This window comes from Nipponia nippon, unplaced genomic scaffold (assembly GCF_047370975.1).
Source record: "Nipponia nippon isolate SJK-2023a ecotype South Korea unplaced genomic scaffold, ASM4737097v1 scaffold_8, whole genome shotgun sequence".
NCBI lineage: Eukaryota > Metazoa > Chordata > Aves > Pelecaniformes > Threskiornithidae > Nipponia > Nipponia nippon.
The window spans coordinates 21288049-21300321 of record NW_028262402.1 but is presented as its reverse complement, the minus strand read 5'-3'; the positions used below and the strand labels follow the sequence as shown (position 1 = coordinate 21300321).

The following is a 12273-nucleotide window of genomic DNA, read 5'->3' as shown; positions in this document are numbered from 1 at the left end:
ATTGTAAGAAAGAAGACAGTGTTATCATTACTCATTACAGTTACAGTTACCCAAGCAACCTGAATCGTGGCACCTCCTAAATTTGTTCTGTTTTGCCTCATAATGCCAATGTTATTTAATACAGCCCTCTTCCAATCAGTACCAACCCTCCTTCCTTTCCTCCTCCTGTTCTGAGATGTCTGGTTTTTAGATTCCTCTCCAGACTTGGAAAGACTGATGACTTGTACTCTTTTATTTCAGATAAAAGTTAGTTTTCATGTTTATTCATGCAACCATATTAGAATATTGAATTACACTCTTGTAGCAGTAGAAACACCCTTCTCTGCTCCTCTCTCTCTCTCTCTCTCTCTTTTTTTTTGTTTGGAGATCTGTTTTGCTGGGGATTTTCTTCTTCTTCTTCTGTTACTCCTGCTACCTTCAGTGCTTTTACCCTTCAGTATCTTGTTTTGCATTACAAAAATACTGCAAGTAAAAGGAAAACTAGAGCTACGGTGGTACCTGGTGATCATTTCTCTGTGTCTCAGTGCGGTGAGCAAGATGTAATCCTCTATCACTATGCAGCAATTCTGTGAGCAGCAAGTTGTCTTTCAGGAAAATACAGAAGAAACCTGTCCACTTGCATGGAAGCTAAATATGCCACTGGTAATGCTTCATGTGTATGTCTCAGTTTCATTAAGAACCATGTAGGAGGTCCTCCATCCTCCAGCATACAAAGTCAAAGAAGTCATTTTTTCAGCGGGAAAAATGCCACAAGGTTATCATATTGCAGAGTGGTGAGCAGCAGGCTTTTAAAGATCACCACAAGCCACTGTACACTTAAACGCTGAGAAAAGCTCCTTATGTTCTCAAACATGTTCTGGGAAATAAAGCCAGGAGGCTAATCTTCCTGCCCCTGTGCCCAACACGAGGCGCTCAGAGCGCTGCAGGGTGCTGCAGCAGGGCTTCTCGCACATGGAGCGCACGGTGCCTGCCCAGTACACCCAGCAGTGCTGGCAAGACCTGGGGCTGTGGGCAGCTGTGCCCATCTGCCCGCAGGCACCTGGGAGTGCAGCTCGCCCCGCACAGCATCAGGGCGTGCGTACTGCTGTGTATTTCTGAAGGGGACCATGGACGCATGCAGAGGGGTGTCCATGGACACGCAGGGTGGGGTGCCAGTGCCAACCTTTCTCAAGGTTTGCCCATTTCCATAGGAGCAGGAAAGACTCTGAGGCTCCCTTCTGTGGTGGTGGTGCTGGGGCAGCCCCGGAGCCCCACTGCAGCGGGGACATCGCCTGTGTGTGCCGCAGGAAGCTGTGCCCCGCCAGTGGGGACGGGGCAAGCCTCCCCCCTGTCTGCACCACCAGCTTCTGCATCCATCTCCCGCCTCTCTCCTGTGTGCTTGTGGCACCTGGGATGCCCCAGGCAGAGCACACAGCTCTGCTGCCCGTGCCCATTTTGTTGGACCATTTCTGTAGGTCAGTGGTTGTGTGTCCTAACTGCTCTGCAGCTGACTGCCTCTCATGTTGCTGTGGGAAGCCACATGCAGCAATCAGAGGGCAGTAAGAGAAACAGCAAGTCAAGGCCTTTCATTTTCCCCTTGCACTGTATCTGTTTCTGGTAGGATACAGTCTGTAGGTAAAACTTTTTCCCTGTGGTTTAATCTCAGGGGCTGCAGAGTTCTTGCCTGTCTTCTGCACAGAAGTTGCATCCCTGCTGGATGGTCATCGGTAACTTCTTTGAGGGGAAAGACCTGTGAGAGGAGGCAGAAGTGATCCTTGCAGGTCCATAGGCAATCAGCATGTCTGCAGTGGCGGAGCTGAGAGGAGGTGCAGGGTGCAGTGAAAGGACCAGTGAGACAACATACAGCTGCAGTCTGAGATTATCCAACAGAAAAGTGCAGGGAGGGTAGCATTTGTCATTCATCCATGGTACCCTGGGGCAGGCCCCGACCCCTTGCCTCCCAGGCTGGCACATCCAGGGAAAGCATTAATGGCACAATGCAATGCCCCAGAGAGGTGCAGATGGGAGGAAACCCTTCCCTTCCCACACTTGGGGAGATGCTGTGATGAGATGCTCCATCTGCTGCTCCTGCTGTCTTCTTGACTGACACACAGGTTATGTCCAGCCACAGCATGTACAGCCCTGAGCTCCGGGCAGCCAGCCCTTCCCTTCTGCCCCTTGCTGTGGCTCTCACTCTCACTGCCTAACACATGCTGAGTGTCTGAAGGGAACACTAACTTTCTCGTAGTATGCAGGCCAGCTGATGATTTTTTTTTTTTTTTCCAAAATGGTACCATCTAACCACATAGCCATTTTGCCAACAGATTGGGATCACTGTTCTTCTGGTCAGCAACCTCTTACGAACAGATGTTTCTACATCTTGTTGCACCATCACAACCACACCACTTGCAATTTGCTTCCCAGTAGAGGTATTAGCCAGTTAGATGCAGGTGAAACCTGGCACGGTTCCTACCCACAGTGCTCCCCCTTGGCAGCTGGGTGGTGGCTGCCTGCACTTATTGGGCATGGAGAAGGGAAGGACCAAGGAACAGATTTTTCCAGCATTTTCCCAGGCCTGAAAGAAAAGTGATGTCATTGCAACACAGCTTCAGGAGAGGTCTCCTGACCAATCAACTCCCTGTTGAGTGCTGTAGGGTATTTTAGCTCTGCTTCTGGCATATTTGCCTGTACCCCAGGGAAGTGTTTCCACCTCTGGCTTGATGCAGCTCTCAGGTCCAGTGGGAGACGAGAGGGGGCCTGTTTTGTAAGTGCCTCACTGAAGGAGGTAATGCATACAGACCTCCATTCCTTGTTTTGCAGGCCGGGGGTGGGGCGTAGGGAAATGAATATCCCTGTGCGTCTGGCAGGGGATGTTTCTCAGAGAGGAGCTCAGGGGGGGAGAGTAAATTTTCCCTCCATGCAGAAGGAGGGTCTGGCCTGGGCTGCCAAGGGATTTTTAATGCTGTGGCTTGGCCATCATCTGCTGTCCCAGATGAAAGGGGTAGGACAAGCTGACTCAAGACAGGACGTGATTGCTCTGCTACCGAAACAGAGCATGTGGGTGCCCTTCAGCTGTTCCCTCTGCTGGAGCCTAGCTGCCTGCTGCTGCTGGGTTGTGAGTGGAGGTGCCCAGCCTGGCACTGCCAGAAATGTGGAAGCACATATGAGGTCTCTGCTGCTGGCAGAGCTGTGAGGGTGGCAGTTCCTGCAGAGGGAGGGAAAAACTGTCAGAGAGAGCAGAGACCATGGTCCTGTCTTCAGACACCTCTTGCGAATCTGGGAGAAGTGCTCACTGTCTTTTCCCAGCTGGCCACAGTCTGACTCCAGCTGAGGCTAGGAAGTGCTGCGCCCTTCCCAGGGAGGCAGGACAGGAACAGCTCAACTTCCACTCAGCTCTTCAAAGAAAGAGAAGGTACTGAATGCCACAGGTGAGGTATGGAGCCCAGCTCCACCATCCAGGCAGGTGGGTTGCATATCTTGGCACTCAACAGAGTGGCTTTGTCCTTCCGGCAGCACCAGATCCTCTGTAAGAAAACCTCCATGTGAGCCCAGAGTACTGGATCCAAGCAAGGTTTTACTGCTATCTGGGCTGAATGTGGCTTGCATCATCTATCACAAATGCTTGCAAGAGAAAAATCTTTTTTCTCTGTACCTCTTCCTCTACTCCTTCCACAAAACCTTAAAGTGGAGTAGGGGGAAGATTAGGAAAAACATTCAGTAGAGAGAAACTCCTTCTCAAGCAACAGCAAAGCACTGAGGAGTCAAACATACCTAGTTCCAGCAGAAGAAAAGGTGGCTGCAGTGCTTTCCAGACTTAGGGGATCTTCTCTCTCACACCCTTTGAGAGGAAAGGCATTTTCTTATTGCTTCCTTCTTCATCTTTCCATTCTCAGACAACTGGTCTCAGGTTAACTTTCTGCTTCAGTTTTTACCTCTTTCCAAGAAAAAGTTGCCTTTCAACAGAGCTATCTGCCTCCTCCTCTCCCTGTTTTCTTCATCCTTTGGCACCTCACACTTGTATAATACCACCTGGGGTGGGATACTCTTGTCTTTCCTGTGTTTTCCTCTGCACCTTTGAACAAGTTGCGGTTGCTGCTACTTGCTGCTGGGGGTTGCAGTACCCTCAGGCTCAAATAACACAGCTCCTTCTCCAATTATCTCAAAATCCATTGCCAAACATAACTTTCATCAAGTTTGCAGACAAATATTTGGCTTGGTGTGCAGTCATACAGCCAAGAACTGGCCTCACTTATTTCTCAGTGACAGCAGATACTTACCAAAGGCTTATTTAACATGTCCACCCCATTTTTTCTCTTATCTCTAGCAGTCTGGAAAAGAATTTATGCCCATCCTTTCTGCAGCAGTCTTCAGATATATTTGCAGTCTGTTCTCACATTCCTCCCTTCCTCTAGAGGCAATTCCATAAGCTTTCTCAGGATTGCAGGGGCTAAAGCCTGGCATTGAATTCCCTCAACTGCAAGCAGCCTGATCACGCACTGCCCAGGAAACCACCATGCAGCAATACTATGCAACCATGCAAGTGCTCTTAAGACTGCCGCAGGTGCAAAGCCAAACTCTTTCCTTTTGCACCTTTGGGTGACTGCATCCAAAACTGCTTGTGCACAGAGTCAGATGGATTACTTTTACTTTCCATGGGCCTGCCTCTCTCTTCCATGTGTTTTATCAATGAGAAAATGAAGCCTTGGATCCAAACACCTGTACAAATCCTATTCATAGGACATGTGTATGAAATGGAGTAACCAAGCCTGTCACAGAATCAAAGAAAAAAATTATCTCTGGACTCTTGTTACAAGTCTGACCACCCACGTTGTTAGAATTTTCTCTGTACTTGCTGCAACACATATCTGCTGCCTCTAGTCCTTTTGCTGTGCATCTCTGAGTATGAGGCTGTCTTTCCCAGTTGAAGGCAACAATTAGTTCACCCCTTGGCCTTCTCTTAAAAAAAAAAGTTTACTTATCCATTTCAGTCCTTTTGCCTGCTAACTTTCCTAGGTGATGCTGTAAGATGTATTAGTGTTCACAGGTACCTTAGTCTTCCTCCAAATAGTGTTAAACTTACTACAGCTGTTTAGCATTGGCTTTTTTTGGCTTGAAGCCGATAATCAACTATTGCCTGGCCAGAATGGGGTGGCAGAGCAATAATTTGGTCACTATGGGATGGCTGTAATGAGGCTTGTGGCACTTTTCCCACCCACATGGGAATTCATTCCAACGTAAGAGGTATTACAAGGACAGCTTTCTCGCCTGGCCCTGCAGCCAGATTTTGAGGACTGTATGAAAAGGGTGGCACTCCTGCATCATCCTGTGTGGGGGATTCTTGTACCCTAATCCCTACAGATCTGACAGACATCCTTGGCTGCAAAGGAAGAACCCATCCCCTTCACATATAGAACCCAGCCCCAGCATTTATCAGCTAGCTTGCAAGAGAGACCATGGGCCCCAAATGCAGGACAGCCTCCAGGGGAAGGAGGGTAACGAAGGCACAATGCAGAAGACAACAGGAGAGTTCAGATTGAAACATTTGTGGTCCTAGAGCTAGGCAAGACATCAAAACACTAGGCGGCTAGTGCTGCAGAAACCCCTGTGTATGGCCACTGCATTGTGTCCTCTATGAAGAGAGACCTCTTACCCCACTGCGTGGGCTAGGATCCTGCTCTGTGAAACGCGCTGCATTTACTCACTATGAAGGACAGGCTCAGCTCTGCTAGGAGGCGACACACTGCCCTCAAGGGGGACTAAATCAGTGCTGGCATAAACAAACACCATGCTGGAAGTAAAAGGAGGGGAGGGATGAAACTCCCCCCTCTCTGGCACAGTCTGCACTTTAACAAGGTGGGACAGCAGGCGCAGGTGAAGGTGAGCACATCTAGCCCTCTGGAGCACAGCAGGCCACAGCTGTGCTAGCAACTGGGTTCAGCTCCAGCAACCAAAAGATAAAAGCAGTACATACCTCTACGGACAGCCCTTATCAGAACAGCAGTAAAACAGAACAGCTTGAAGTAAATGAGCATCCTGTTACAATCACATTTCACTCAAGCACTGAGTTGCAGCTGAATCCCAAGTGTTGAATTTCAGTGGTTTTTCAGCAGCACTTATTTCACATAACCACCCTTTGACAGCTTAGAGCAGCACCACAGACATGAGCTGAGCAACAGTGCTTTTTTAAAAAAAAAGTTTTCTAGCAATTCAGATCTTATTTACACCTCCTGAAAATAACAGGCTTTTGGAAGAATATTTGCTTTTAAGTATGCAACACATCCTGTTATCCTGAGAGGTCAGGATATGATGCATTATTTCTGTTTTACAGAAATAGAATTTTAAGCTAATTGGCAGTCCAGATCTTTACTGTCGTTAGCATCACCTTATCATTTCAATACCTTGAGGTATACATTCAAGCCAAGAAATAACTGCAAACCCAATCATGACAACATGTAGCTGATTTTCCTGTTCCCCTTTTCTCCTTGAAAATATCCCATCTTAACGCCTTTTCCCTGTAGTTATTAGATACGTTACACTTTCAATTCAAATCCAATTCTGTTATATTTCATTTCCCTATACTCCATAGACTGCTTTCTTTTCTTAGTTGAGAATGTGCACTGGTAGTTAACGACTTATTTCTTCCAAAGCATAATCTAGAAGAGACTGTATATTTATTAAGAACAATTAGTTTAATAAAATGTAACTGTTTCCTGAAAGACTGCTATCCCTTAGAAAGATTTAAAACTGAAATCACTGTTTCAGCTGTCTAATCTGCAATGTCAGAAAAAGGAAGCTAGCCATTGTCCAAGAAACCAGACACCCTGAATCTTTGAGAGTTACTAGTATTATTTACAGTGAGAACAACAACACAAAACAAGTCACTCAACATGACAATCTACAGGGATAGGCTTTTTACCTTCTTCTGGGACATCTGAGGTCTGTACAGCTGAAGAGTATCTTAGCAGCTTACGTGCTAAAAGCAGACTTAATTTCACATTAAAGGCCATTAATTTTTTAAACGTCAGTCACCTGCATAGCCAGTCCCTTCTTCAAAAGAGGCAGACTACAATTTGACTGTAAATTGTTCTTAGCTTTGGGGAACAACATTTGACCATTTGTTAAATCTGAAAAGGTATGTGTTTAGAAACATTTAACTAGTGAGTCAGCACTGATTCCTCAGATCTCAGCATGGCTTGATAAGTCACAATCATATCTGACTGCACCATCAAATGCAAGAATTGTGCAATAATCCACTGTGATAACAAAGCTGAAAAAAGACCCGGTCAAGCCATTTAATAAATAGGTTCAGGCAGCCAGTGCCATGCCAGACTCGCTCACCTGCCCATAGATATGAAATTGTATGTATTTTCTGATCACAAACATTATCTATGAGTAACAGGTGTAGTGACTGGCTGTTGCTGGAGGAATACAATGGGGTGTTTCAGCCGCAGCAATGGCCAGCTTGTGACAAATGCTTCCTGTCACATTCTGTAAGTACTTCCACTGCTGTTCTGTGCAACTCACTCAAAAAATACCAACTGAAGTGTTTTAAGTACTTTATTGACAGAATAGCATGCAGAGTCCACCAACCACTGAACAGTTCAGAACCTAGCCATGTATTTCCATGCGTGAAATTAAGATCCAATCTTTTGTTCATTTCAGTATGGACTCTTCACTTGCTAGAAGGGAATAAAAACCAAAACATAGTTAGGACTACTAGTCACTCCCATGCAGTACTAAAATACGCAAAGCATTAGTGGAATCAAAGGCTACCTTTAAGTATGCCATTTCTTTCTACTCAGTTTTTATGATTCCAGCTTCTGCTTATTCAATAGACATGTATTTCATTGCTTTGGGGTAAAGGCACTTTTTTGGCTTACTCGTTAGTGACAGATTTCTGAACTGACAATTCAAATAAGCCCAGAAAAAGCTACCATTACAGATATGCCCCGTTACTCATCTTTAAAGAATGATCTTCAACAACTGCACTGCACCGAATGAAGTTTTAACAATTGCTTTTCCAACTGGAAAAAACACACCAAAACCACTGTTGGTAAAGCAGACCAGTCATCTCTGCACCACTTATAAATAGATTAAACATTCTAAAGAAATAATCACAGAATTCCATTATTAAGTGGAGTAGCAACACCATAGTACAGCCTCCATCTCCAAAAATACAAAAAGTTTCGGCTAAACTAGGAAACATCTAAAAGACCTATTCATTTAGTCCATGACCAATGGAGACAATATATTTAAGATAGTACAACAGCTATGCAAAATAGCTTTATCTCTAGGAAGCAATAAAATTCACCAACTTGCATATTTGATTTTATATATGTGTAGTTCATTTAATTTTACAGGGTTTTGTTCAACATTAGTCTTGTTTAGGACAATGCAAATGTCACTGTTTCCCAGGGAAACAGTTACGAAGTGTGTGGCTGCACCAAGAACACTTTGACTTAATTGATTTTCTTATAGTTCTTAACTGTACATCCACCTAAAAAAACATAGGTGAATTCAATCTAGAGAGCACACCCCTCTGTAAGGCAAGAGGAGGAATCCTCTGTTAGAAATGCACAGGGGACCCAAGAAATAATCCTACAGATGAGGGACAGCATGCTGCGGCAGGAATACTATAGGGTGGAAGGGAATGAGAAAAAAGCAGTACTAATCCTAGTTGATCACTTTCAGCATATTCTCTTCACATGAGAGATACAACAAATGATGTTGACCTCTAACACTACGCTAGTGATACCAGTTAGAAGTTTAAGATGCAATTAGAAGCAGTTACCCATGACTTCTGGTTTAGATCATCAGTCACATTTGTGAGATTTCTGTATTGCATGGAGAAAAGGCATCATAGGTTTGCTGCGTCCAGCTGAATAAGGGGCATCTGAGTACAGTTAATATACAGTTCCAGTCATTCCTCACAGAATAACCAGCAGCTTTTAGCAGTTTGTCTTCTCAGTGGAAATTCAGATTACTATTTCACAAGTCCTGTTGAGTTGCAAAAGTGTTTTTAACTCATCCTCTATTAATGCTTACATTTTGAAAAGCTTGTCAAACAGCAGCACTATTTACCCTTCACATAACCCTAACCACTGCTCCATGGATCCACGTGGGTCTGCAGCCCACTGGTTGTAAGCCTAGATTTCTCCTAATAACACTGCAGTAAAACGGCAGTCCACCTGCAAGCCAGTGTGTGCGTGCTTTGGTGTGGGATGCATAAACTAAATGGAGGGACTACCTTCTGCAAGCTCTTTTGCAATTCGCTCAAGTTCTTCACGTTTCTTTTTCTCTTCAGCCTCTATTCTTCTCTCTTCTTCAGCGATAGGCTTTAGGTAGTCTGTCATTAAAACATTTGCTATAGAACACAGTTTCTAGAACCCAGCACAAAGCTCTGCACCTGCCAGCTCACTCAAAAAGGAAGAAAAAGCAGTTTTTCTGGCACAAAGGCACGTTTCATACAAATATGTGACTTCAAACCAGTTAAAGCCCGTCTCTGAGGGCCACCTCGGCAAGGCCGAAGCAGCTCTCGCCGCGGCGGGGAGCGTGGAAGCAGCGGCCGGGCCCGCAGCTGCGCGGCCCGCACCGCCCGCCTCAAGGTGCCCTTGCGGGCCGCGCGGGGGAGGGGGAGAGGCCGCTCAGGCCGCCGCACTCACCGTATCGCTTCTTGCCATAGATCATCCCCACCAGCAGGGCCGAGTACCGGGTGAACTGCGGGAGGCAGAGACAAGGATGCACCCTTCGTTCAGCTCACACGCACCGCCAGGCCAGGCCAGGCCAGGCCAGGCCAGGCCAGGCCGGCCCGCCCGCCTCCCTCCCTCCCTCCCGCCCGCCCGGCCGGCCCGTCGAGGCCGCCGGCCGCGCCCCCGCCCCAGAGCGCAGCGGGACAGCCCCGCGGGGCCGCGACAGCCGCCCACCGCCCTCACCTTGATGAGCGGCGAGACCTGCACCGGGGGGATCATCCTGGCGGTTGTAGCGCGGAGGCCGGAAGTGACGCCTGGGGCGCGGCGGCGGGGCGGAAGGAGGGGAGAGCTCCGCCCACCGGTGGGCGGGGCCACCCGACAGACGGCTCCTGTCGGGGCCGCGCGTGGGGTGGCGCGCGGTCTGTGAAAGGTTTTGGCTGTCCGGCGCCAGATTTCAGAGCCTGGTCACACGTCGCCCAGGACTGAGGCGCTATCACGTCACGAAGTGGACCGTGCTCATTGCCCCGTGACACGGCGGGACGGAGTGGACTCGGTGTTTGCTCCAAGAGATGCCGAAGAATCTGAATCTTAGCTGACTGCCCGTTAGCGAGGTCATTTTCAAATCCTTGCGTAAAGTTAAACATACGCAGTGAAAGGGTGAAGATACGATTATTAAACTCCTTGGAAGCTAATTGCCTGTGCTATTTTCTGCTAATCGAGCCACAGGTAATGTAAATTCTTTCACTAGAAGAGGTCTGAAATGTTTTTCTTTTCAGGGAGCCTCTTGGAAGATTCTCGGTATTGCATTCATTTGTAGCATCGTGAAGTTTTTTAAATTATTGTTGTATGTCCTGTGTCAGTAAGACCTGAAAGTGCTTTTGTCGATGGAATGTATGTAACGATCACTTTTTTTTTTTTTTTTTTTTTTTTACATTTCTTACATTTTCTTTTCTACATTTACTTTCAGTAGCAAGAACTCTGAGAGACACTTGGAGCATTACAAATGAGAGGTCACTGCTGGCTGGACATCACTTCAGTTCCAAACGCCACTATCAGTTGTTAATGCCATAGCAATTCACCACAAGGCTCAATGCCAAGTCCGTAACAATCCAGTGAAGTTACTAGTGGCACAGTGATTGCCTATTCAGCCACTTTTGTCCAACGCATGTCCAGATGAGAGTTTTAAAATCCTTAATACCCAACAGTGGTATGATTTTAATTAAATATTATAAATCTCCCAAACACAGAGCAGCAGTAGTAGAACCAGTCGTCTTTGTGCTGATCTGCGAAGAGAACACATGCTGACTTGGAGACTGGCACTAGCAGAACTAGAACCCAGTCTGGCGTTTCTCCAGATGCTAGTACACCAGTTTTAAAAGCAAATAGTTCAAGTTAGATCCTATATTAGCCAGGAGTGTTTTTCAGCTTACTACTACACAGAAAAAAAGTTGCAAACTGTGATTGTCTTGAATTCCTGCATCACTTATTTTGAAATAGAGCTAACTTTAATCGGCCACCTAACTAGACTTTTCTGTGTACCACCAGCCTGAAATGCCTTCTGATGACTCAGGCTAACACATTCAGTGCTGACTTGGTTTTGTCACTCACGTGACACCCACGTGAATGTGGGTGCTAAATACAAATTACTTTTAAAAAAGGAAATAAGTCCCATATGTTAGAAGTTCCGAACTCCTAAGACAGGGTGAGAAAAAAGAAATGTTTTACATCTTTCTAAAAAAATCTATTCTATAGGAGCATGTCAGTAACAGCAGATTCTGCTCTTTAGCCAGTGCCTTTACAAATTAGCACCAACTCATTTTTTGAGCTTTTGCTTTGCATAAGTGCTTTACTGAGTTACTGACTGAGCTTGATTTATTCAAAGCAACAAAATGCTCCAATTTTTAACGATTTTGAGCAATTAATTGAATGACATCCCTATGCTGGACATTGAAACGGAAAGCATACAGCTCTGAGGAAAAATCACTACTGCTCTTCATTTCTTTCGGGGATACAAAGGTAGAACAGATGTTCTGGTATTCCCCTAGTGATGCAGCAGGCAACTTGGACTACAAGTTGTAATGCTACATCATCACACATAGAGAAGAAAAAGAGGAGTAAATGGCACCATGTAGTTACCTGCAATCAAATCACAAATTATAAGCATTAAATGAGATCTGTGTGCTTTCTTCTCACCACAAAAACATTTATCTTTGTGCCCCATTCAGCAGTAGCAAATATGTCACAGTTACCTGACACTGTGTCAAGTACTCTCACACTGAAAAATCAAACTAAGCAAATCCAAAATTCCTGGTGACTGACTTTATTTTACTGAAAAATCCCGTCAAAAGGGCTGCTCTTGGTTTATCAAGTGCCAAACAATAGCTTGGACTATGTCTGCTCCAAACTTACATGGAAGTTTCAGTCATCGTAAGAAACAGCTTCCTGATAAGCTGTAAAGGAATTATTTGCACTAACTCAGTGGTTTTCAAAATGGAAAGAAGTCGTAAACCATTTACAATGTTTATAGTGATTAAACACAAATCCTGTCTCTGCAAAGAACTCCAGCTATGACTGTTACTCTTTTAAAGTAAATTAAGAGCTCTAT

The 12273-nt window shown here is 45.8% G+C and overlaps 1 protein-coding gene across 3 annotated transcripts; it reads right to left on the bottom strand.

Annotated features, from left to right (window-relative positions):
* Positions 1–239: 239 nt before the first annotated feature.
* On the bottom strand, positions 240–10377 carry ATP5ME (ATP synthase membrane subunit e). Of its 3 annotated transcripts, none has more exons than XM_087742714.1 (4): positions 9912–10028; positions 9642–9696; positions 9227–9325; positions 7519–7658 (listed from the first exon to the last, which is right to left on the bottom strand). In XM_087742714.1, exons 1-4 carry the CDS (start codon positions 9945–9947, stop codon positions 7633–7635), a joined length of 216 nt encoding a protein of 71 aa, XP_087598840.1. In that variant the 5' UTR covers positions 9948–10028; the 3' UTR covers positions 7519–7632. The 3 variants fall into 3 exon arrangements, with proteins under 3 accessions (XP_087598839.1, XP_087598840.1, XP_087598841.1); XM_087742715.1 differs by lacking the exon at positions 7519–7658 and adding an exon at positions 7665–8976 and having other exon boundaries at positions 9912–10043; XM_087742713.1 differs by lacking the exons at positions 7519–7658; positions 9227–9325 and adding an exon at positions 240–3503 and having other exon boundaries at positions 9912–10377.
* Between the last annotated feature and the right edge of the window lie 1896 nt (positions 10378–12273).